This window comes from Meleagris gallopavo, chromosome 6 (assembly GCF_905368555.1).
Source record: "Meleagris gallopavo chromosome 6, MGAL_WU_HG_1.1, whole genome shotgun sequence".
NCBI lineage: Eukaryota > Metazoa > Chordata > Aves > Galliformes > Phasianidae > Meleagris > Meleagris gallopavo.
Genome location: NC_139409.1, coordinates 9,261,689 through 9,288,976, shown reverse-complemented (window position 1 = coordinate 9,288,976; position 27,288 = coordinate 9,261,689). Strand labels below are relative to the sequence as shown.

General features: G+C 37.9%; 1 protein-coding gene across 2 annotated transcripts in view; it reads left to right on the top strand.

The window, feature by feature from the left end:
- PTPRN2 (protein tyrosine phosphatase receptor type N2) overlaps positions 1 to 27,288 on the top strand; it is a 622,129-nt gene that overhangs the window by 124,999 nt on the left and 469,842 nt on the right. For both annotated transcript variants that reach the window (XM_085227026.1, XM_085227025.1), the window contains exon 3: positions 23,974 to 24,087. In XM_085227026.1, the coding sequence (XP_085083152.1) occupies positions 23,974 to 24,087 (114 nt within the window). The remainder of the gene's footprint in view (positions 1 to 23,973; positions 24,088 to 27,288) is intronic.

The window sequence follows — 27,288 nt, the reverse complement described above, 5'->3', positions numbered from 1 at the left end:
TTCCTGGATCTGAACTGGCCAGCCAGTATTTCAACGTGCCATACAACTACACAAGAAATACCCAGAAAGCCAGACATTAGAAAATCCCTTTTATCTGAGAAAGTAATCTTCACTTCTGATAAGTTCTGGCTCCGAAAGTTCTGTGCGAGCAGAAGCAGAGATGGGGCTGGACTGCTGATGAAAAGCAGATTGAAGGGACTCTAACAGGAAGCAAACAAAACCCTTATCTTCCAGGGGGCTGATGGATTTTTATTATTATTCTTTTTTTCCTGCTGTTCCTTTCCTTTTTGTTTGTAGATATGGGAGTTATTCAGGAAGAGGTGGTAGCTGAGGCATGTTTATGTGCAAGATGCCCCGTCCTTCCCTGTGCCCTGCTCTGAGGCACTGCTGCTTCCACAGTCCTTTCAGGTGTCCTTTCTGGGGGCAGTGGAGCCTGGAGACTCTGCAGCTCTGCCTGTCAGCTTCTTTGGCACTGCTGTTCATACAGAATCACAGAATTGTTAAGATTGGAAAGGACTGCTAGTCCAACCATCAACCCATCACCACAATGCCCACTAAACCACATCACTCAGTGTGACATCTTCCCTTTCCTCAAAAGCCTCAAGGGACAGTGACTCCACCACCTCCCTGGGAAACATCTTTAGGGTTATCAGGAGTCCTTTTTAAAACTAGACTAAGCTGACTGCATTGCTTTGGCTAGTTAGCTGAAGGAAGAAGTTTCATTGAGCTTTAGTATTTTCCTCTCCCTGTGTGACGCCCCAGTCCTCCCTCTAACTGTAGCCATGTTTTCAATCCGAGACTTTTTCCCGCATTTTACTCCTTAAAGTTGAGGAAGACACAGAGAAGCATACCCTGTATATTCACATCTGTGATGAAAATACATTTTTAAGAGAATTAGCAGGTAGCTTTTCAATTCCTCTTGTATACTTGATTTAGCAACTTTGTGTTTGTGTGAGCAATCCCACTGACTGCAGGAGGAGGCTATGTGAAATGCCACAGCCCTTGGCCAGCATCTTGCAGGACTGAGAAGGGTATTTTCTCCAGTCCCAGTGGATGAGAGAATAAAAATGTGTATGTATCCAGGTGACAAGGTGCTAGAAATCTGTACACCTCCCAAAGCTTGGTGTCTCTGGCAGCCTATTATCTCCTATTAAGAATGAGATTACTGGCATTAGAGAAAGACAGAAAAGCAGCAGAATGCTTGTGGGCTCTACCAATGGCAGACTAGTGAATTAGGGCAGGATGTTGACCCTGGTATCTTTTTCCTCTTTACAAGCCTCAGGTCCCTTTCGGGAGTCTATATGCTATTAAGCACTAAAAGCATATGTTAATAGCATCTTACATTTTGAACCTCAGATTGACAAATTCCATCTGGCGTCTGTGGAAGTGCTAATAGTGTAGGAGGAAATGGAAGGGCAAGTGAAAAGAAGGGAAACGGCTCTTTTGGACTCCTTGCATCCCAATATCTGCTGAAGTGGCCCTCATGTCCTTCATGAGCTCCGGCATCTGTACAAGCTCACAGAATCTCTCCTCTCTTTCAACATCACAGACACAATGCTGCCTGTGTCAGAGCCGCAGGCGAACTGAAATAACTGTAGATACTGAAAGGAACAAAGTGAAGGAGTCTTTTGAAGCCCAGAAACCACTTTGAATAATTTAGGGATCTTCCTTATCATCCTACTGTTTTTGCTGGCAGTTGAGATGTACGGATTCAGTGGCTTAGTTTGTAAGAAAAAAAGCAGAGGTTGGGGGAATGAAACAGCTCAAGTTGGGTTTTGTCTGGACTTCGCTGTGCACAGACTTCTCTCTCTTCTTGTTGGAAATAATCAGCTTTCTTTTTCCTAAAGATTTCACACACTTTTAATTATGAAGAGCATTTGACAAAAAAGCATTTGCTTTTTTCCCCCAAATGTGTTTATTATTATAAAAGTACTGAGCCCTCAGCAAGTAATTTTATGATTACAGATTTGCATTTTGCAATCTCACCTCTTGCAAAAATTCCTCTATTTAAAATTAATAATCTGTCCTTTACCTAACAAAGTGAGAATGCTTTGGAAAAAGGGTGTGCAGGTTTGAAATATTCATGGAAGTCTAAAATGGAGTTCTGGCTTTTGTTTACTATAGATTGCATTGGCTTTCATGAAAAGGAGAATTGGCTTTTAAAAGAAAAACCTAAATCCCTTCAAATGCTTGGTTTTGGGAAGGAGGGGGAGAACTGATGCGCCTGATGATTTGTTTTCATGAGATGTCTGCATTAGCTCTCAAATTACAGAGCTGATTCGATGGAAAATTGCAAGAGGCTGCTCATTTGTGACTGACCCTGCCATCTAACAAGAAGATAGACCTTAGGCATAATTGGGTTGATGCTGATTTGATCACACACACACACACACACACACACGAGCGCACACACAAGCGCACACACACAAGCTTAAAATAAGTCTTACATCTGCAGAAGCAAGGCAATGCTCTGTCCTTAAATTGCCTCTTTTGTTGGTTTTCACAGGATGTTACTACACTGGACAACTGCCTGTTAGAATTCATGTGCCAGTTCAGTGGATTGGGGATAAAGTTAGTTTTATTGCTGCTTTATGCAAGTACATTCTGTCTGTGTGTTTGGAGAAAAAAGTGTTTGCCCAACATCCCACCCCAAGGAATGCAGTACACCCAATAGTGTATCATTTGAGTGGCCAGAAGAAATCTTGTGAGATTGCACTCCTTAACAACTGGTCATTGGCACGTTTTAAGTAGGCTAACATTGAGAATAATTAGAATAGCAGATTTAGCTAAGGACTAGTTTGTGGAGAATTTTTTATCATCTTTTTAAAAAATAATCTAATTATGGATTTGTTTCTATTTTGTCTGGAAATCCAAGAATGCACGAGAGTTTATCCACTGCTGCTTTCACTGAGAGCCTGTACGTCTCTTGGAAGATAGATCTGTATGTCCTAGGCCACCGCACATGCACGAAGCCAGCCAGCACAACTTCAGATGTCTGGGAGATGCAGGGCTGCTTTTGTAGAGCAGGGAGTGAACGAGGGCTGGAAATCCATGAGATGCATTAATTTGGCACCTCACCAAGCTGCCCCCGCTGGTATGGCTTGGCAGTTCCCCTGCCCTGCTCAGCCACTGTCTCATGCTCGACCGCCTGTGCAGATGCAGAAGACTGCAATTTGCAGCTGCCTTGTACAGGTGAAAATTTTATCCGAACACCCTGCTGCTTAAGGACCTCGATTTCGTGCTTCTTAATTGTTTGGGAGGCTCAACACTTGTGCTAATAATGGGCTTGCTGAAAGACAGTTTGCAGTAAGGCGCTGAGTATTTTGTTCAGAGATCTGATTAGAGATGTATAGAAACAAAACATGCCCATAAGCATAAACTTTTCAAGAGCTGTTGTCCTGAGATCTTATATTGCAATGGAAAAAGAGTTTTTAGGCTCATTCTTACAACGTCCACAACAATGCTGAGAAGTTTCAAATATTCTTTAGCGTGGTTGCAGCAAACAGTGCTGTGTTTGTAACAGACTCCTCCCTTTGATAAGTAAATCTGCGTGGCTGAGTTCAGCCCTCTGAAAATAAGGACTTACAATGAATAAAACGCCAATGCACTGTACCCCTTTAATTACCATAGTTCTAAGACGGCATAGTTATAACATGTAATTAAATTTCATTGTATAGAGGGAACACGGGCTGTGGTAGGCACATCTTTAATCTTTTGATGTATAATGACATTCAAAATATTCTCTAGTACTCAGTTGATAAACAACTTGAAGAGTCAGGGTCTACGGAGTAGCTTGTTTGATTTTAAATTTGTAAGATTGGCACGTGGTCTCTTTTGACGCTACTGCATTCTGATGTGATCCATTTATCTAATGTCATTAACAGTACATGCTGAATTTACAATTAAGCTTGAAACTGTCAATGTCAGTGGCTGTTAAAAAGGGGGTTGATAAAAACGAGAAGAACCGCTGTTTTGTAATAAGCATCTGTGTTGCTTTTAAGTCAAGAAAAAAAAAATCAATGAATTTAAATATATTGCTGTCTTCATTGCCAATGTAATTCAATAAATATGTTAATTCCGTGTTCAGAGCACTGAAGGGAGTTGAGAGCTTTTTGTGTCGTTTGTTTTTGTCAGTTTTCATGGTTTTTTTGTTTGTTTGTTTTGTTTTAGACTGCCAGCTTAAGTCCAGTAATAACAATACTATCAAATTACAATAGAGAGGAAATATTCTACATCTCAGATTTTTAACAATGACGTTTTTGTCTGGTTTATTTTCTTATCTTTGAAATAGCAAACCAGCAATAATGAACATGAACTTTTATCATTAAAAATTCTCTTGATACAAGAGCAAAAGAACAATTTAATTTTAACAGAAGAAAATCATTTTGAAACCCCATGCAAATTTCAGAACAGAAATGTCTTCCAGGCCGCATTGTCTGTCTTTGCTGTGAAGTGTGATAGATAGACTTCATATATTTTAATCCTATTTAGGAATATGCGTGTTCTGTACTTGCATGAATCGCATATGAAACATTTCTTTAAAGTCTCTTTATCATAATACCATTATTCAGTACTGAATTATATAAACTGATAAGAGAAACACCTGTATTTATGTTTCTGTACAAGTGTTCTCATATTTTGCACTAGCTACACTTGTTTTCTAAGGAAGGTGTTAAGATATTTCGAAGTGCAGATATACAGGAAAGTCATACTAACAACTGGAATAAGATTTGTTTTTGGGGTTTCCAGCAGAATCAACAGATGTGAGAGTACTAGAAAGGAGATGCTTACCTGGGAGTGCGCAGAACTACAAGCTGCCGTGTGCCTTGGCATGGCTTCACGTGCTGTGTGAAAAGAGTGTGAATGTGAAAAGACTAAGCTGTGATTGCTGAGTGAGTAGAAATGAGTGCTTGTGTCAGAGGCATTGAGTGCTCTCAGAGCATCTACAAAACAGACCTTTCTTTTAGCATGAGATCTGTTGAGAGACACCACTGTTATTGTGTGAGGTCTCTTCTGATGCTTCTCTCTTAGTGTTTTCCTGGTTGTCTAGCTAAGAGCTAAGAAAATTTAATTATCAGAATATATATTTTTATCTTATTTATTTTTGTCTAGTTAATGGCTGGCTGTTTGGATCATATTACTAAAATATATACCTGGGTTTAGGTATACAGGATGTGGCCTCGTAAACAGACGGCATATAGAAACAAAGCTCCAGTCCATAAAGTTGCTCCTTACCAGTTAATATTCCAGATAATAAAGGAGCAACTTTGAGAGCAACCTATATAATGATATGAGGAATATTAAGCTCAAAGGAGCATGCAATTGTGAGAGTAGAATTTCCTATATGCAGTATGATGTGAGAGGCCACGCAGCTGAGGACCACAATCTGAAATGTTAGAAAATTCTCAGTTGGAAATAGTAGAAGAGAAGAGCCTGAGCATATTTATCAACTGCAGGGTAAGCGCACATCCTTGCCTTGATGTTAACCTGAAAAACAATGGGTAACTTTAGTATGCATCTCTCTAGGACATGGAGACAGAGATAAATGAGTAGCAGGGTGCAGGCCTCAACAAGTCATCCCATGGGAGACTCTCATGGACATTCCCTTTCAGCCAGATTGAAAAAAGTCTATTTGAAAATAGAGCGTGTGCAGAGGAAAGGCTGGAGACAAGATAAGCGAATGAAGCCTCTTCTCAGTGAAGACACTAGAGGGGCACATTTATTTAGCCTTGCAGATTAAGCCTGAGAGGTGAAACCTGATACAAAGATGATACCTGATGATACAGCTGATATCTCCGTTACTGATTAAATACCAGGGAGAGAAAAAGGCTATATAAGCTAAAGGCCAGAATTAGCATGAGAATAAATAGGTACTAATGACTCACAGCTAAATTTAGACTCAGAGAATATTTCCAAGTCTTTGGTCTCTAGTGTAGTCTTTGGGATAGAAACTTTGTAGGAAAAAGTGAGAAATGTCTTTAAGATGAAGTGTGATGCATTTTTATGGGAGCTATTTTGATGTGCAGCGCAATTAGAGGAATTTTGTTCTCTTCGTATAGCTGGCTTTAATTTATTTCCTACGCTGCCCATTAAACAAAATTGTATTTCTGTTGATAGTCTCAGATGCCTGTGAGATGCACAGGTGTTTCACAAGAAACAAAAACCTCAAAAGAATCAATGTGCTGCTGTTTATGCTGTGTGCTTAACAATATGTGTGTATGTGGGCTACAAACAGAACCAGAGCTCTTTGTCCTTCTGCATCTGAGCAGCCAGGAGTGGGCCACCTCCAGCCATCAGCCAGCCAGCTGTGCACTGCGTTCAGCGCTCCTTGAAATGCTGTAGCTCATGAACCACACAGATGGTTAGAGCAGAAGGGTTGGATAAAACCATGCCAAAGGCTGTTCTGACATTTTACCAGTACAGACCAATTTCCTGTGCCCAGGAGCATGCTGTAGCTTGGTTTAATATACCTATGCATACGCTGTCATTGTGCTTTCTCTTGGACTTTGGCTTGACGTACGCAGGAAATATAACTGTTATCTCTGATGTAAAGCAATACATCACATATCAATCTGTTTTAGAATGAAACAAGAAAAATATATACATTTTAAAGTTTATTAAAGTTTATTTTTTAAGTTTATTATTTTTTCTCTACTTCACTAGTTATCTCAGTATCTGTCTTCTTTGTATTCATTTCCAAATAAGCCCCTTTGCCCTTCTCCCTTATATCCCCCATGTTCTATAAACACCGTAACCACTTATAAGTCAGCTTAATGCTGTCCTTCGTATTCCTTCTTGAAATTCTCCTCTCAAGCACACAAAATATGTTCAAGGACCTGAACTGTTTTTAGCATTGGTTGTCCTTCTATGTGATATTGCTAAGCTCCTACCTCTGTATTTCTGTTGTACATTCTCTAAGTACGTATCTAAATAACAGAAATAGTCACTTATGAATGGGATCTCTTTGGGGAGAGTTGCTTTGTTGTTTGTTTTTCTTCTCATTATTATTTCATTTATGTAGATATATTTGCTTAAGTATATTTAATTATATATAATTTTTTATGTTGCTGTTGTGGTAAGTATGTGTTTCAATCGTATTCCCTGAACAATTATTGAGGATGCTAGGTACTTTCCTGTTACCAATAATTAAAATTCCTGCTGGAAAAAAAAAAAAAAAAAAACATGCTGGAAAACTCGTGAACTTCACAGCCCATGTTCTTCTCCTTTGGCTCTTGATGCCATCTAATATGTGCTTGCTATCTTCAAGGACAGTACTGTATGCAAATTTTTTACGTGCATACAGTGTGATCCATCTGTTCCTTCTGCTTTCTTTTGATTTATTTCAATTCTGACTTTAACCACCAAGTTATGACATTTGCCCATTAGCTGAAATGGAGGCACTGATGGCCATTATTGAATAGGATTCTTAAGGTAAGCAAAACTATCGAGCTCATACTTTCAGCTCTTATTTTTTTTCTGGAAGAGATTATAATTTTTTAGTGTTATTTGAAGGTGATATGACTATGTGAAAGAATATCTTCGTGTTCTGTATTTCACGTTCACTGTTAGTTTTGAATGCTTAGATCATTGCATCCTATTAAATCATGAATAAACACTTGATGGGTAAGTATAGAGCATCCAACTGATTCAGCTGTAGCAGGTACTTCTCTCTGAAGTGATTTAAAAATTAACTCTTGAAAATTGGCTATGATAAAAATCACTGACAACCAGTTCTCTTTCTCCAGGAATAAAAACAGGACCTGAAAACGTATTTGAATACACTTAAAAAAACTATATTTAAGAACATCTAGCTTAACGCTAGGAAATTAACAGTTGTTTTATTCGTTTGGAGTAGAAATGCCTTCAACCTTTTAGGGAAAGCAAGAACAAATTACAGCCAAATTTTCATTTCACAAGTCATCTTCATCCAGGATAAGCCAGGGCCCCAAGGTCAATTCTTCAATTTGGTATCCTATTTCCATAATGTTATTCTGCAGTATACTTTCATTATTACTGGAGCAGTGCTCGCTTTCCTATTAGTTTTATAAATGGCTATGTTAATGCCTTTTTGCAGACAAAACCACCTTTTGTTAATATCCCAGTGGATTTCTTAAGAATTAAAATATATTTTTAAGCAGCCATTGGTCTTATTTATATTTTTTTCATTGATGATTAGTCCTTGCCACCTACCCAAAACTGGCATCGTTCAGATGGAGGTCAAAGCAGTTTTTAAGATCTGTTGAGTGATTGGTTTGACTGACAGAAAAGAAGTAACCAGAAGCTGAAAATTTTAAAAATCATTGTAAAACTGAATAAGATCCAAAACAGTGCAGTAGTAGGGGGAAAAAAAAAAGGGAGGAGGTGAGGGAGGGAGGGAAGTAGGTTTTTTTTTAAAGGCAGATAAAATTGTTTTCTTTGTCTTTACTGTGTTGGTAATGATGGAAATTCAGCTCAGCTGGGGTACAGTTGTTACCTCTAAAATCTTGTCAGTTATGTGCTAGAGAACTAGATATTTACTTCCACAGTTATAATGTATGGATACAGTAGATCATTACCCAGTACAAAAATGGATGGAAGATGTCTGCAGTGTTCCACAGTGCATATCCTCACTAAGCTGATAAAATTATGTCTTCAGTGATGGCATTATTATGCTGAGTTTGGAAGGGTTATATGCTCTTTTGCAATTCCTGTCCAGGATAAGCTAGAATGTACTGCTTTGTCGTGTTAGGTATGACCCAGAACAAGTAGATGTGCTTCCCTATACAGAAGAAAGACACAAAAGCTCCTAAATTGCAGAGGGTTCAGATATTAAGAAAATGCTAGGCAGATTTGTGTTTGATTCACAGGCAAGCATTGAGTAAGATCTAAGGCTGTAGAGTTGGTGGGAAATACTGGGTCTGTAAGTCATATTGATTACATTTATTTTTCTGATTTGTCTTTCTGATGGGACGATAAATGATTTATTTACTGTATGCTTATATATATGCTTAGGATCTGAACTGGTTCTGTGTACTTATGAAAGTACATGTGAAGGGGCGCTACTTTTTTTCATTCTGCTTCGAGATGTCTTCTTTGTGTTTAGCTAACTCCAATGCACCTGCTTTTTTGGCTTTCCAAATGCTCTGTTCCTAATTATGGTGCTGACACGAACATCTGCTGTTGGAGATATGCCCTGGGTTCTCCTGACCTGAATTTTCGCACTCTGCCTTGTATATGTTAAGAATGGATAGTCCCTCCAGAGAGGTGCTTTTGGAGAGTGTACATCATCCTACCTAAATTTTGGAGTATCTTCTAAATGTCCTCCCCTTCTCTCTCAGAGAATCTCTTCTTGGAGACTTTGTACTTTAGTACCTCTAGCAATCTCCATAGGACCTATGACTTCCAGTGTATACATGCTGTCCATTAGTTATGTTACTTTATATTAAAAACAGTTAAAGAAAGGAAAGCAATTTCATACAGTTCCCAAATTAATGACAGTCTGCTTGCACATTGGTTGCTTTCTGTTGGCATCTGGGTCCTAGTACTGACTGCCATTCTTAATCATATTTTAATTTTCAAATAAATTGCTTTCATTATCCTTTCATTTACAATACCATGTGTGCATTACTGCTCATTAATGTTTGTCATCTACTTTGCTGAGGCTGGATTTTTAAATAGCCGTGGTAGCAATGCAGTAATTAAAGATGATCCATGTTGGTTTTGTAGAAATTATTCTGAAGCCTTCTTACATACACAAAAAAAGGAATCCAAACTTGGAGTGCTGTTGAAATAAATTCCTTGAATGTATGGAAGCAGCTAAGTTTAAGTGCTTTGCCTGTAGGTATAAAGCATATATATATATAGTAAGTATAAAGTTCAACTAGAATACCTAAGCCTAATGATAGATCTATATTTCTCTAATTACTCGCAGGCCAATTGGTTTTGGATATAAAATCTTATTTCGTACATAAAAGCAAAGTAAGATTTGTTCATATTTCTTCACAAAACTTTTCTTCCAACATCTGTTTAGTATTGTTGACTGAACTATGCCTTCTATTTAGTCACTCTTCTCTCCCCTTCTTCCACCAGAAATGTGAAAGGATAGAAACAACATGACAGAGATTTTGAAATTACAGTTTTGGAACAGTGTTCCCATGGGACAGAAGTCAAAACAGTAACAACAGACTTTGCCCTCGCTTTCGCCTAGCAGTCTTTCCCACATTGTACATCATAATATGGAAATTCTTCCCATTGCAGGTAGTATTTGCTTCTCTATGACAGTCTGTATGACTGATACAAAATATGGATCTCCATACCTGTGCTTATCTGATACTTTTATTCCTTTGCTTCTTATGTATACGTGCTCAGCTTAGAAAATCTGGCCCTTAGGGATCCTGATGTGGATGTTCAAAAGTACTGTCACTACTGATATGGCACAGGAGCAAAAGAAGAAGAATTCAGTATTGAAAGAGAAATTTAAATGGATTTTTAAAGATGTGATACTCTTTATGAACTGCCAAAGAATTAGTTGTTTTCCTGAAGTAATATTTCAAGAAGTGATTTCAGGTGATGAACATACCCTGACATCATAGGGTTTGGCTCCAAAAGCTGGTGCAGTCTTACTGCTGAGACTGAAAACTTCAGTTCTACAATTACCTGCAGTGCTTCTGCATCGTGGTACGCAGTCATGGCTGAATAGACCTCTCATTTATATCAGACTGAATTTGCTTCTGAAATGAAAAGATGAAATACGTTTTGCCTTTTTCAGTCTACGCTGTCATTTTCTTTTAATGAACCTTGTCATCTCTCCATGACTAAGATCTTAACATTCTCTCCCTGGCTCAGAACAAAAACCAAAGGCCTTAAGAACCCAAATTGCTTATGTTCCCAGTTTTTTCTACAATCTATATGTCTTCATATATAAAAATATATTTGAAAATATTTTTTTGTCTTGACATACTTCAGTTAAAATAATTCTCCATATTTTTAAACTATTTTAATAAGTTGTCGGTTGTTATTTATTATAATATTTGACTTAAAAACTTGACATCCAGATGTGAGTACTTAGAATGGACATGTCCAGTCTCTAGTTTCAGCATTAATGTTGGTCCTGCTTTAATTGTTTTATTTGGATTGCATTGTTAGATTCAAATTAGTCATAAATTCATAAATTTACTCATTTGAGCAATGTAGAAAACACAACACCTCTCTTTTGATCCATCTCTTACTTTAGCTTATTATTGTACTCAAGCTGAAATAGGCACAGACCTCTTAGTGTTCACTTGGCAAAAAGCAAAGCTGTCTGAAAAGTGATAAACTGAAAAACTCAGCTAAAGTTGTGCTTGCATTTTTTTTTTAGAGTTTGTTCTTTAGTTATGGCTGCTCCATTTATCTTGGTATGGATAAAGCCTTGTGACCAATACGTACATCTGTTCAATTTAAAGATTTTGGGTTAGCTGAACCACCTTCTGCATGTGCTGCTCTCTCTTAAGTTCTGGAGAAAGCTAGTAGCCATTACACTCCTAAATTAACTTACTGTGTAGGATTTGCTGTGGTGAATCAAATTTATAAACACTTTTCCCTAAAATTCAGATCATTAAATATGAGAGGAAACATTGCCTTTATTTATTCATTGTTAAAAATGATATTTTCTCTTATTCAAAATTTCTCAATTCTAATTAACAGTGAAAAATGGAAGGAGATAAGCAGAAGGAGTAGGAGATAAGTAGGTTATCAAAATAACATGCAGGTTATCTAGATAAAACTGCAGGTTTCCTAGTGAGAGCACGATGAGTCTTCATGGCTGCAGTCTCCTCCAGGCCACATCCACTGCTGCATCGTTGGCTCCTCCATGGCTGCACATGGAAATCTGCTCCGTGCAGTGCCCGTGAGCTGCAGGAGGACAGCCTGCTCCTCCATGGGCCTCTCCTAAACTACAGAACACTGTGGCTGCATTACAGACAATTACTTAAGTGGGTAGTCATCTTTGAGCATGGAAATATTCCATTGCATATACCTAACAGTTGCTGAACGCATTGAACTTCGTGGGACGGAGAACAGATAAGGTGACACTCTTTGGAAGTAGTTTCAAACTTATGTGCTTAGGTTTGCCTGAAACCCAAATCCTAGCTCTGTCAATGTAAAATTCATTTTAGGATATTCCTTCTAATTTCTGGGCATATGTTAATATTCCAAAGACAGAACATTGAGAGGTCATAGTTGTCTGCATGTGATGACTTTAGAATTAAAAAATGGTAAACAAATATAGCATCTGATTTCTAATTTTCATATCTAATTTCTAGTATCATTCAGTTTTCTTATGCAGCAAATGTATCTCTGTATAATCTCCTTGTTTTTTTTACAGCCATCATTTTGCAAGGCTGCATTATCCAAGGCTAATATCTTGGATATGTTGATCATACCATGGAAATACAATGACAGTTGTAATTCATGATGATTCTAGATGGGCCCAGATTTAAGTTTTGGTAAGCAGATACTAAAAATCAGAATCACTGGAGATGCAGTAAGGTTTTACTACTCTTGTGGCAGTACGTGAAAAAGATCAATACTGGATTGGAAAATCAGAATGTGGGAGGAGGTGAAGATAGGAAAGAGGAGAAGTAATACTGTGAAAGAAATGTAATGTTGTCAGTTTTGCATAGATTGTCTTATTCTGGTCATCGTTATCATGGTTTGAGGAAGATCCCACCTGCTGTGAGAAGACATCCCTCAACACAGGGAAGCTGCTTGCAATAGCTTTAGAATAAGCAGTGATCACTTGCTTTTCAGTAATGTAATAGGGATCCATACAACCCTTGTCTCTCTGTGTAAGAGGTATCAGTAATGTCAGTGAATTGCTGAGGACCTGCCAATAACATTTAAAAAGAAAATCTTGTTTATGTAGTTATATTTTTTCTGTTTGTTTTGCGATATTAAAATAAGCAGAGAAGAAAATGATAGATGATTTTTTTTTGGAGTAACAGTCACTGTCCAGATAAGGAGAGGGCTAAAAGATTTCTCTTCTTCATACCACATAATATGCCATTTTCATTTTGTGCTGCTCATAACCCTGAGTGTCACAGCTTTCTATTCTAGTCTGAATAGTCAATGAAACATTATGAAGCCGATAAGAAAAGCTGCTCCCTGTTACTTGGCAACGGCTGTTAAGCAGAGCTGAGTGCTGTTGATTGAGGAGATTAGCTGCCAGAGATAAACCTCCTCTTTCTGCTGCCCTGCTGCTTATCTTTCCACCCATAACAAGTTGCACCAAATATGACAGCAGTCAGTGGTTGAGGCGGAATATGAACTTTGCAGCAAATGAAGTTTGCACAAAAGACTTTGGGTGCTGCTGTAAAAATGTGGAATTTATTAAAATTTGCAGGCTGTCTGCCGGACTGCCCTTCCTTGACTTTGGGGTGAACATTTTTATTTGAAAGGCTGATGTCCCAGATGTGACAGAAATGGGATGCTCTGTTCCTACGTTGTCCATTCATAAACACTGAAAATAGGAGCATTTTAAATACTTTTCTACGGCTCCAGTTCTCAGTGACATTAAGGAAAGAAATTAAATGTGCCATAATATTACTGCAGTTGCTGAATATGCAGAAGTTGGATTAGAGGATTTTGGTTGATGCCTTTGGGAGAAAATTGTAGATTAAACAAAAATGTCTGGGTCCATTGAAAACAATTTATACCCATGTGTGAAATGGAAAACTTTCTGTTTTTGTTATACCCAAATTGCATTTCATCAGAAAAGCATACTGTTGGCTTGAAAGACAAGGCTAAAAAGGTGAGAGATAGAAGCTGGTAGGCTTTTTGTCTTCTCAAGGATCTCATTTTTCCTCTTATATTTTTAAAATGCCGTTTTGTCTCTGTGCTCTCATTACTGAGTGCACACTTCTGTTTACACATTTGGAGTAAGCTCTCATCTGTGGAGAGCTTGCCCAAATCATCACCCTCCATCCAGCTGGCCGGAATAGGAGGCAAGGCTTGGCTGGGAAGACTTTGGGGAATGGCAAAGCACTGGCAGAAAAGTGAAACTCTGAGGCTGCCTTTGTGCAGAGACCTGGGCAAATAGTTACCTATCTAGTAGGCATCCTAAGTACAGCAATATTATTGAAACATGTATCACTAGTTTCTAGAATTCAGCAGAAATTTCAGAATAAATGTTTTTGGGCAGAGACATTTTCCTCCATTTATGATTGCAGTCTTTTTGGTTAGCACTGTGTAAACGTGATGAAAAAAGTGATACTTTCTGCCTGGAAGAGCATGCAGGTGAAGTATATGATGAGACAACATGCAGATCTACTATATTCTGTGCAGTTTTGTCCAAAGGAGCAATCAGCTACTTCGTAAGCCATACGGGATGAAGGAGAAATTTAGATGCATGGCACTCATTAGTGAGATCCTGTTTCAGTGGATTTCTTGCTGATCCTGGCTTCCAAGTTCTTTATTTTGCAACTTTGATGAACTTCTTCCTTTTGTAGCATAAATTCTTTGTTCAAGATTATTCATGTATGTTCTGTCTTCTTTTAAGAAGTCCTTATGCTAAGTGTACAACTTTTGTACTTAACCCCTGAAATTGCAGGAAAGTCTAAAGCTTAAATTGCAGCTAATATTCTACCCCAAAGCTCCCATTTAATAACGGCTTGTAGTTTTATACAATATTTTAAAAAGTACATCACTGTTTATATGTGTGCTCAAATGTTGGGTATTTCCTGAGAGTTGTATGTATCCTGTGAATTAAATAGGAAGCTGTTTGGGCTTGCACATTTCACATGCATTGAGAGGTCTTGGAACCCACTGCAGAAGCAAAAAAATTTGGCTTTCTGAATTTATTCTTACTGTAATTTCAGACAATGCAAATCTTAAACTATGTTTTGAACAGCAATAAAGCTGAGGAGAATTAAATAGTTCTGCAGCTGTTCCCAGTCCTATTGCACATCTCCATTCCCATATCATTTCATCCATCTGTGGGCTTACTTATAGAGACAAAAGATCCATCCTCTGTGCTGAAGGCAGAATTCTGTGCTGGAAAAGGCTTTTCATCGTAGGGCTTTTTCTATCCTGTAGATAATCTCTTTTGTTCCTCAGTGCCCTTTCCAAAAATTATCATTCATTTTAAAACTTGGACACCAGAACACTGTATTCCTGTACTGACCTCATCAGTGGTGCATAGCGAATGACATCACCTCCTTATTCCAACTTACTGCTGTCATGTTCATATATCCACAAACCTTATTAGTACTCTACTCCTGCTACTGTCTCAGACTGAATGCTGAGGTCTGAACCAAGCAAGGAAGGACTGTAATGTCTCATTTTCATCGCTCTTGCCATTAGCAAAGCTGCAGGTGGTGCTCCGGCTCTGTCATGGGAGGGGGGGCTGCTGTGTCCAGATCTCTAATTGTGATAGGAATAATTTCTGGATGTAGCTTCCAATAATCAGTCCTAGTTATATAACATAATATTTAGCTGTTTTAAGTCAAGAGTTTGATTCAAAACTGTCAGATTTTACACTCTGCCCAGCTACGTCAGCAGAAGCAGTTAGCAGCCCCTTATCCACATTTGAGGTGAAGTTTGTGGCTGTCCTTATGTCTGCACGTTGCCAGAGGCAGCTTGGTGTGTCAGGGCTTCTGTGGGCTGTGTGCTCATCTTTCATACTACAGCACGTGTAGACATTTCTGAGAGAGCTCCGGTCGGTTTTAATCAGTTCACTGGGTGCACTCTGTGCAGGTTCCCTAGTTTGTAAAGGTTTCCCCTGCCCTTTGTAAAGGTGTGCATTTAGAATTTCTGCTGATGTGTTCTGGTCGGCATAACATAATTTCCCATAATTTTTGTAGTACTTTGCAGCTAGGGAACAAGGACATCTTTATTACTATAATTTCATGCATGTCTGAAGTCAGTTTCATTTAGGAATAAATACAGTATCTCAGATTACAGAAGTAATCTGCTATCTCGATAAATGTTGTTTTGCAAAGATCTAGGAAGCATCAAGTTTGGCAAAGGTTAGAGATAAACCAAGTTTGCCCTAACTAGTAGATGTTGCCTGTAGTAAATATGACTGGAATGGTAAGTAATCCTGTTTTCCTGAAACCACTGTCTCCGTGCAGCCATAAAACTAACTCTTCAAATACATCTCTTGGCATTTAGCTTCGGTTAAAACTCATGCTACTTTGTTTTCAATACCAAATGAAAATTAATGCAGAAATTCATTTTGCTGAACGTGTTTCCTTGCAGAGTTATTTTAACCTTGGGAATACAGAAGCAAGAGCAGCTCTAGTCTGATCACACAGTGAAGAACATTGCCAGCACCAAAGTGGTTCTTGGCACCAACCAAAAATGTAATGGGGATCCTTGAAGTGACTGAAGTACATCTCAGTGATACTTGGAAAATTAGTGCGCATAAATAAGCATTAGTATATTTGCATCTCATTGCTTCCATAAATAAATTTTTAGTCCCTCCAGTAACCTCTGTTTGTAATTGCATATTCAGGAAAAAAAGATTTGTTCCTGTTTCATCATTCCCTGTTGCTTTGGCTCAGTGGTAAAGGGAGCTGCGTTGCTCTTCCAGAAGGCTGTTGAACAGCTTCGGAATACTTTGTCCCTGCTTGAAACTTGTTCTGATTTCAGAACAATAATGTCATAAATAATTTATCAATCAGGTTGCACAAACTTTTAGACTTTTCCCAGACAGAACCATAGGTCAGTGTTTAAAAACCTGTATGGGTATCTTTTGTTTCTTTTCATTTCATTTTTCTTTTCATTTCTTTTTGTTTTCCTTCTCCTTTAGCACCGTATTCTGACTGTATGCTTGAAAAGGCTTTTTCTAGATGGGATACATGATACTTGCCTCAGATGTCTCTAATAAGACACATAACAATAATAAGATGTAATGATAACAATAAGATGTAATGTGGAAAGTTTCATGTTAATCTTGTAGTCCAGTGACTAAATATGCCAAAGATGGTTTATACTACTAATTCTTGAACTTAAAGTACCTTTCCCATTGGAGGAAGAATTATCTTCCTGAATCTTTCCTCCTTTTTAGTACTGTTATTGTTCTGATAATTTTGATTGCAATTTTTTTTTCTTAAAGATAACCAAATACTGAATGTAATTTAGCTTAGGAGTTTGTCTTAGTGAATTACGGCTAGAGCTTCATTTTCTCAAAGGATGCATCATGTCTGGTCTGGTCTCTGCGATTGAAAGTGAAGGCAAATGAATTCTGTGGTTTACAAGCTACATCACCTGGATGTGGAAGGGCTCTGTCATCCTCCCTTGTCCTGCTTGTTGAGAAAAACCCACAGAATTATTCACAGTTGCCTAGACTGTGGAAGATTCGAGTTTGGTTCTCTAACAACTGCTAAGTTATTCAAGTATTATTCCACTGAAACACTGGATCTAGCAGCAATAATTTAAGATTTGCTTTCTTTTCACCTCTTTTTCCTTTCCTTGTACTCCCTGCTGCCCTTTCCTCCCAAAGAATGGCTGTTATTGCTCTGGTTGGGAGGCCAGTGGAGGACCCATTAAGGTGGAGGTTCACTTCTGCGCTGTGAATCGCAGACAGCAGCAGCAGGCATTTGAATCTGGACATTTCCTTCTCTTACTGAATAATTTAGGGGCTTTTCAGGAATAGGTAGCATTTCTTTTCATGGTTAGCCTGCTGTCTGCTTGCTTTGTAAAAGTATAGCTAACTTTGTTGCGATTCTTGCCTTCCATCTTGCTGTATTCAGGTGAGAGTAGAATATTTTTTTAGTTACTTACTCTACTATTTACATATTTTTGTCATAACATAAAACCTCTCAAGGTAAAGTGCGCATTATATTTTGCAACCATATAGTCCAACACTTAAATAAACAGATTGGCACAGAATTCCTAGAATGATATCTGCCCTCTCTTAAAGGTTATATCTCTTTTTGATGAAGGAAGAACAGAGTCCTCCAGAACTAGCTCTCTGAATTACTTGTCAAAAAAAGGAGACTGCAAACCTCAGAGGAGCTACTGACTTTCAGATGTGCCCCAGGAGTATTTGGAGCATTCAAAATCCCCACCGTATTATAGTGTTTGCACAACAGCTAGCTAATACTGCTGTTAATAGGAAATTTTATCATTTAATATGAGCACTTTCATAATCACTAGCATGCCATCCAGTTGTTTCTATAATCAGAAATATTCTGGGTTGTCAGGTTTGAGATTTCTTGGTTGAAAACTGACCAGGCATGTGATTTTAAACCTTAAATGTCTGTATCCAAAGAGGTGAAGAAAGGCATTAAATCTTGTTAGAGACCTTTCACACGACTGTTAAGCTATCTGGCTTTCAGCAGAATTTATAAGTTACCTTTGGCTTTCATGCAGCAGGTTACGAAGTTGTTGAGTAGGAACGTATTCACTGGACTATTACTAACATACACTGAAAAAAAAAATTCTCAAGTTTAGAACTTCTTATTTTGTTATTTCCTGTTTCATACGTTGTTTCCATTAAATCTAAAACATGGATTTACAAAGATATACTTTTTTCAATTTACAGTTGAGGGTATGCTTTTATCATATAATGTTTTAATGCTTTACACATCAGAAAAAGCAGATTACTACCCCTTGCTCTTTTGAAAAACAATCTGTGTGCATTTAGTTTGTTGTCTTATTAACATATCAATTCTAGTAACATATACCTTAATCAGAAGTATAAATTTTGGCATTATTCCTTAATTTTAACCAGCTGCCTTAAAAACTTCCACATGCTCATCGGTCGTTAAGATAGGGAAGGCTGAGGGTGGCTGTCACTGCATAGCTGTATGTTCCTGATGAAGTCAAATGTATCTGAAAGCAACAAATTCAGCAGGTGAATGAGTGCTGCAGGTCTGATTCCTAAGCACGGAACTATCCACTAGATGCCGCTCTTACTGCTCTGATACAGAAATGATCAAGAAGTACTGAGGCTGCGCATAGGTAAGCAAAATAAAATAGTATAAAGGTTTTCAAAGTTTAACAGGGGAAGACTGCCTCCTAGAAATGCAGCATCCTCCATGGAGCAGTGCAGGTTTGCAGTGCAACTCACTGTGCTTGCAGCCAGCAGTTTTGCTGGGTTACTGCAGTGAGACTTGGAAACATTTGCTGATTGATAGCACTGAAATAATATTTTCAATACATTGCATGAGAAATGACACTGTGGAAGCCACAGTTGTTCTATCTGTGTCATCTCTACATTGCTTGTAAAGAGAATTTAAAAGTAGAGATATAAATTATGAACAAATCATTTGGTGATAGGACTCAAGGGAACGGCCTCAAGTTGCTCCAGGAGAGGTTCAGGTTGAACATTAGGGAAAAAATTCTACTCTGAAAGAGTGGTCAGGCACTGGAATGGGCTGCCTAGGGAGCTGGTGGAGTCCTGTCCCTAGAGGTGTTAAAGAAATGTGTAGATATTGTACTGAGGGGACATGGTTTAGTGGGGAAATATTGGTGGTAGATGAATGGTTGGGCTAGATGATCTTGGAGGTCTCTTCCAGCCTTAGTGATTCTATGATTGTTTTTAAATAAATGGAATATTAGAAGTTATTTGCTGAAGAGCTTACTTGTAAATGCTGAGTGTAAATTTGTGGACTGTGTCTTCTGAAAAAAGCTTTCTGAAATGCAACAAACTTCTTAAATAAAAATTTCTTAGACAAAGGTCTACTTTATAATTTTTCAGCAACTGTCAGGTAATTAGGATGAGGTAGCTAAAGAATAGTGGCCTCTAAATGTGAATACTGTTGCTTTCTGGATTGTTCCTTCCTGGCGACTGGGTGAAGCTTGAACAGCAGTAGCATTGGGTGCTTCAAAGCAGCTGCTTGGAGGCTCCTCTGCAAAGGTCACTTGTCAGCATCATGCGAAAATTTCACTGCATGTACATCTAAATATTTAATTACTGCAGAACACAATCTTTTAATTTCCATCTATCAAGCTTTCCTCCTCCTGCACACAAACTCCAGTTTCTCTACCAGTCCTCATAGCTCTGCTCAACAGAAAAATACATTCAGCAAGAACTCCATCTTTTTTTCTGGTATGTAAAACTGGGCCAAGACTTGTGTACATCTTTGGATTCTCAGGTTAGCCATACACCAAGTATGGCTTTAGGATGGGATATGTTCTTCTAGCCAAATATAGCTTTTGTATGTGTACATGTAAAAATATATGTATTTATTTAAAATGACTTGAATGAATCAGCTGCCCAGAATCAGGCTTGCCTCTGTGGTGAAGGTGGTCACTCTGGGAGTTTCTAAGGATTTTTTAGTACGTACTCAGCATATGAAGCTGCCTGATTTTCCAACTCAGCATGTTGACAAAATAACTTTTAAAAACTGTTTCAAACTATAGTTATTCATGGTCTTCTTTTCCATAATTCAATACCTCAGTGTTGGTCATGAATACAGTGTAGTGTTTCCTTTCTCAGCAGGTAGCAAATAGCACAAGTATCCAACAATTCATTGCAAAAGAATAATAATGAATGAAGATGGAAGTTTTTCATTTGCCAACAATCTTCCTTCAAAAGTTATCCTTCTAGAACTTGTATTTTGACTTGTTCACTGTTTATCAGCTGATTTTTTTTTTTTCTTTTTTTTTTCAGTAGGACAGTGTACGGTGATCTGTGATATTATCTTTAATAGTAGAGGTTTATCTGCAAGTATTTGAGATCTTATTGGGGTATCTGGCTTGGGTTGAATTTGTGTCTTTCCATTTTAACACCTAATTCTGTAGTATGTCTTTGTCAAAATGCATGGTTTTAATTAGGAGCTCTTAAATTATGTTTGGATTCTTTCTCAAATAGTAAAAATAGTAGCAAAGTAGGTAAATATTAAGGAGGTATCTAACTGTTTCCCCGGATATATTATTCCTATGTTTTTGTCTCTTCTTTGGAAACAAATGTAGTAGCTGTCTCAAAGACATTACCATACTGCCAGCACAGATGTTCCTAGGTCTAAGTATAACTTACACAGCATTACTATGGAAATTTCAGAGACTACTTTTTGCTAATGGTTAGCAAATGATAGCACTTTAATAGCAACCATATGTGTATATTGATTGGTCCTCCCAACCTCTCCTCATTCTGTGCATGTGTAAAGAGCAGATGTCTCGCGCGTATTACCTTTTTTCTCAGAGTAGTTTTAATCTAAGTTCAGTACAAGCACATCCTTTGTGGCTGTAGACCTTCAGTGCTTTTCCTTGGGTAACAATTATTAAAGCATCACTCATGCCTTGAACTTCCTCCAGCATATGACAGCTATAAAATCCAGACGCTTTTCCAGTTTCCATTTTTGCTTTGAGGTAACGATGGGCTGTTTGCTGCTCTTTGGTCCAGAGGTCAAGATGCATATGAGGTGCGCTGAGGTGCTTTGGTTTGTTGGGCACACAGCAGAGCATGCTGAGGGGAGGCATCATGGCGGCTGCAGCTCCTCACAGGGTAGCGAAGGAGCAGTGACAGGGCCTGAGGGAATATCATGGAGCTGTTAGGGGAAGGGGCAGCTGGGAGTGAGGGAAAGGCTGTGCCCCACAGCGGTGGGCATGGAATGGGCTGCACAGGGCAGAGGGCACGGCCCCAATGCTGGAGCTCAGAGAGCGTTGGGACACCATTCTCAGACACAGGGTTAGGTTTGGGTGCTGCTGTGTGTGGAGTGGGGGATTGCACTCACTGCTCCTTGTAAAACAGCTCCCTTTTCTGTTTTCCCTTGTAAAATACATAACTTCAAGGTTTATTTAAAACTGTGTCTTCAGTGTGAAATTAAATATTTTTGTTTTATATCTTGCCATAGAACCCTTGTAATCTTATACAAAGTCATAAGGAAATGTATATTTTTTATTGCACCAAACTATGAAATCCACTGTTTGCACAACTCCAGTCCAATTTAATCCCCACTGTAAAGATTCTCCTGCCTTAGCGATGGTATTCGCTTACTGCTCTGTGGGACATTCGTCTCCTTCTCAGCTGTCCCAGTGCTGCGTTCTGCAGAGCACAGTACTGTTTGTGATTGCAGCCTCTTTAAACCTTATTGTGCCCATGTTTCAGGCACAAAAGCCAAAAGAATTGCAGTTTCTCCCTAAGCAATCACAGTGTGTTTGGATAGGCCAGGCTTATATGCTAATTGAAAATTTTAGGATGTAAATAGTTCTTGTTGTATTCAGAGGCAGCGATCTGAAGGTTTTGCAAAACTGTTTTTAGGAAAAAGAAGGTAGGGCTCTTTTAGAGCTTGTGGATGAATGAGCTCTTATAGCCATTGAGATATCTTCACATAATACTTGATATGAAAATGTCTAGTTTGTGGTGAATTATAAATGCTTTCCAGACTGCAAAACAAGTTTTATAATTATGCTTAAGGTATATTATCTTTAAATCATAGAATACTAATTGTTTATTTAAACAGATTTTTCCTAATTTTAGTAGCCAGTCATGGTGGTATTTCAAAACAGAGCTCATTATTTCCAATCGTGGTTCATTTAGAACAGTCCTATTTTTAAACACTGAAATTTCCTCTGTTTCAGAATCAGGACCTTATTTATTCCTATTACCCACCCACTTACAAGGGACTGATACTTATATACTTCTCATTTCCAACTGCAACAGGTTTTGACGCAGACGTGAATATTCCACCCAGATTAGTTTAATTTGCTGTTATGCTGCTTTATGCCTCTTATAGCAGAAAAACAAATCAGGTCTGTAGATTGAAGCAGGAGTGAGAAGTAAATTTTTAATTTGGATTTTTAATTTAGTAGTTGTAAGTTGCAGGAGTATCAGAAAGGCAAAGAGAGCATAAATTGGGTATTTGTATTTAACAGTGAAGGCTAACAGTGCCTATTTTTTTCTGCAGCCTAAATTGGTTTATTTTCTTTTATACCATTATTTTTGTTTAGTGAACAGCTGTGCTGTGCCAGTGGTTTCCATTTGGAGTCTTTTAGCTCTGTGAAGTAGCAGAGAAAGTAATGGACATTTGCAAATTAATACTTACTGTTATTTTCTACTAATCTGATGTAGCTCTCCTCTTTCAGCATAGATATAATATCAGAGCAAAAGTAATTATGGTGTTAAAACTAGTACTGCTGCAGAATATTTTGCTAATTAAACTTGTTGCATTTAAATTGCTTCTTTTGGATCACTGTATGGAACCAAACTGTTTAGAACAATAAATGAACCCACTTTCTTAGAGGCCTAGGATTGCAGATGGTCAGATTGCATGTGAAGCACCTAGGCTCTGAATTAGTCTTTTGTGTGAAAGAGAGAAAGGTAATTTGAATGTTTGAACTCCCTGTTCCTCCCACACATACACAGGAAGCTTGTCTCAAAATGAACAATTCTCTAAATAAAGACTAATAAGAAGCTAAATTAATTAGAAGGTGTGATTTGAAAAGACATTGATGAGAAGAGTCTGTCATTTTAGACAAATGGAATGGAGCTAAATAAATTAGGCCACATTAATATCTCATTGTTCTGTGAGCAGCTTTCTTTTATTGCATTCATTAGAGAGTACTTCTTGAAATGAGCCTTTGCTAGCCATTATGGATTCAGTTCTCATTTACCAATGCCTAACACACAGCTCCTGCATTAAAAATGTTTCAGCAACTCCTCATAGTTTCTGCAAATTAATATTTATACTTCTGGTTGCTGTGCTTTTCATCTGCAACATAGCAGGCTCTGAACATTATTTTTTTTCCCACTGAATTGGCAGTAAAGAACTTTTACATCAAAAGATTTGGGAGGCAGAAGTCTGAAATAACTTTATAAAATAAACTGCACTCATAACTTATACAGTAGACTCTTCCTCCAAATAATACTCTTTGCGGCAGTTATTTATTTTGATAGAAAATACCCTGCCTCATGACTTCAGTAGTCCTTTGATAACTTTTTAGTGTCTTTTAAAAGGTTCCTTCAGTATGTAATTAGGAGACATTGGAAATGCGCATCTCATGAAGTATTTCTTACTTTCAGAAAGTGAAATGTATGTTTTTCCTCTTTCTCTCTCTCTGCTGCAGATGGAATATTTGGGAGATGTCAGCGAGTGCCAGTAAGAGACATATACAAATATGACATTTCACCTCCTGTTCTTCAGCGCCTGAGGATCATCCTGGAGAAGCTCTCACACAGAGGTATAGTAAAAACCCAGGACTGAGAGTTAGTTGCACTGAGGATTATAATTACTTTGTGCTACTTCTATGGTGACATCTTCAGAAGCTGTTGAGCACAGTATGTTCCAGGCCCAGTGGTGCTGACTTTATAAAAGTAAAAAAGCCTTCTGACTCACTGAATCTGCAGTGAAGTCTTGATGAAGGCTTGATGAAGCCATTCAGGAGAGGTGCTTCCTCCTTATAGAGTGCGTATTCGTGATTGATGCTATGCACAATAGAAGCTCGGCATTCGTGAATGCTGGTGTCATATAAATAAATCATCAAGAAAGAAAAATAATCTGCTGTATATGCTTTTGCACCACAGTGCATTTCAGGGTGCATATGTACAAAACACACAAGATCTAGTTATCTAGAAAGGATTCTTTACTTTCCAATGGATTTAGTTAAGTCCATTTTCTCTGATCTCATTATAAGCAGCATCTACTGTGTTCCTTTTAATTTTTGTTCATCCTTTGAAGCTTATCTCTTTGCTCTTTCCAAAGCTCAAAAAGAATATTCTAACCTCTGAATGACATAACTTGAGCTAATAAATACAAAACTGGATAAAGTAAAAGATAATGTATGTAATATGCCTCTGTTGGAAACAGTTGCAGGACCATGAAATCTTTATAAACATGTTCATAAAGGATTCTTAAAATTTTGCACTTGCATCTGCTCTGTGGGTATTTGTTCCTAAGCAGATTCCAGTTCCAAACTGCTCATGATGGAGCATGCTAATACAAGTGTGATTATGAGAAAAAAACTGATTTCTTGGAAGTTCATGATCATATTTAGGGCTTGGACTTCTAGTTTGGAAACCACTGATTTAGGTGATTAAAAGAATGTCCTTGCTGGTAGCCCATACAAAGGAAGCAAACTCTGAATTAAACTTCGTTTTAGTAACTCTTGTTAGATTGATGTGTGTAAGTGAATAGTAGTTGAGACATTTCACTTGTCATTGTCTAACAGCTGAATTAAGCAAGCAAGTTTATGAAAATACTGTTTTGTCAGGGCGATATGAGTGGAAAATCTTTATGCTTGAATACAGTGAAGAAAGGGGGACAAATTCATCTCAGATGCATAAATTGGTGTCACCACTCCCCTACAGGGTTGTAAGACAAGGCAGAAAATCTGCAGGTAAATCTCACCCTTCTGGAGAGGCTTACAGAGGCTGATGGACCCCAGGCTATCTCACATAATGTTGAAGTCAATACATGCCTCCATAAGTCTGTCTGCCATAAGATTTTGGTCAGTGCAGCTGAATTGAGGAGAGCCTTCCTACTTTGTGCTTCTCTGATATAAACCACTTGAAGGAAACTTGGGCACTGAAATTTGGACTTGTCTCATGTTTTATTCATAGAAAGAGTGACAATGAACGCACAGATTGAAACCATGATGAAGAATGAAAGTACTTTCATCTTTCTTCACTCATGACATTTAGAGGTGCATACACAAACGTGTTCATACTTTGAACTGATCTAAAACTTTTGCAGACTATTCTTGTGGCCTGTGGACATTCCAGTGATGAGAATCTTAAATACATCTGTAAGAGATAATATCATTCCCTTGTTCAAAGTGATTGATGTAATAAAATCATTTTTTTATTTTTTTTTATTCTCAATATCCTTGGCGAATTCTGAAGTGAGGACAGAAATACGGAAGGAGTAAAATCAATATAGGCTATCAGATTAATGGGTTGCTCATATCAGATTGCTCAGGGAAGACTGCTGTTTGCTGTCTTATCAGATGCCAGCCCTTAGGACATATACTCTGACTATGATGGTCACTCGCACAATTAATGTTGTTCTGGAAATTGTGTGCAAAACATCATGACCGCTTCTGCAGTATAGATAAGCAAGGTATCGAATTCACTCAAATATTTCAGCCAACCTCCAGAAAAGGCATGTTTTTCAAGTCTCATTTCCTTTATCATTATATTACCGAATTCTTGTCCTTTCCAAAGGAGTTTTGGCAAGCTCCACTTAGAGATGCCCAACTGGCCCAGAAGGGACAGTGAGAGCATCTGTTTTCTGCTTTTTGTGAAGAGTAGGACAAGTTCTTTTTGGAAGGCCGTATTCTAGATTCCAAGATAAGTAAAACTTTCAACAATATGTAAATAAAACATTTTCTAATTTTATTAGATGTATGTACAGTCAAGTACCAGATACATTCAAGAGAAATTTCTGGTTTGTGGACTTTATTTATTTTTAATGTGCCTCATTTTTTCTTTTTTGTTTCCTTCTTGATACCTTCATGCAACATTACAAATGTCTTGTTTTTGTTTTTGTTTTTAGCAATAGGCTGTTAGCATCTATTCCCGTAGAGTTTAAAAAAAAAAAAAAAAAAGATAGAAAATCTCATAGAATTTATATCACTACATTCTCCTTTTTGCTCATCTTTTCTAAGTGATGCCTATATTTGAATCAAGGTCCAAATTGGAAGATTGTGTGGTCAGGTGCTATAAAACAAAAGACAACATGATATGAATAGCAAATCTCATTTGTGATCTTGATTTTGTCATCTCAGAATGTTTACTACAATGCAGAAGCATGCAACAAGTTTAGGTGACTGGATTATAATCTCTTTAACAAAAGACTTTGACTAAAATTGAATTCAGGTTTCATAATGATATAGTTCTTTGTCTTCTTTGCACATTAAGTGCGTGTTTCTTTACGCTACCCAGTAAATTGATGACGGAATTAAATTACTTGGAATTTTGGATAGTTACCTAAAGAAATGATCTGTTGGCATTCAAATATCCTTCTTGATGTTTTCACTCTGACTGTCCTTGATTCTGTCAAATTTTTCAAAATACCTTCATGAGTAAGATTTTCTGAAGATACTACTTTTATGAATGTGAGATTCTGTGTGGGAAAAGCCCTTCTCCCAGTTGCTGAAACATCACGATGAATCAGCTTGTGCAACTGGTGGTGCTATAGCTTATGATTTATGAGGAGCTAAAAGATTTCTCATTGTCTGATAAACAGAACAATCAAAAGAATGCTGTTTGGATAGGATGAAAACATTAGGAAAGGCAATTGAAAGATTACCAGGACAGAGCAGTGAAAGAATAGTGCTAAAGGAACTGGAAATACTTATCCTTATGGGTATGCAGATCTGCGTCTTCCTTATCCAGTCCAGGAAGTGATGCTGCTTGGAATATGCCAGAAATGATGAATCAAC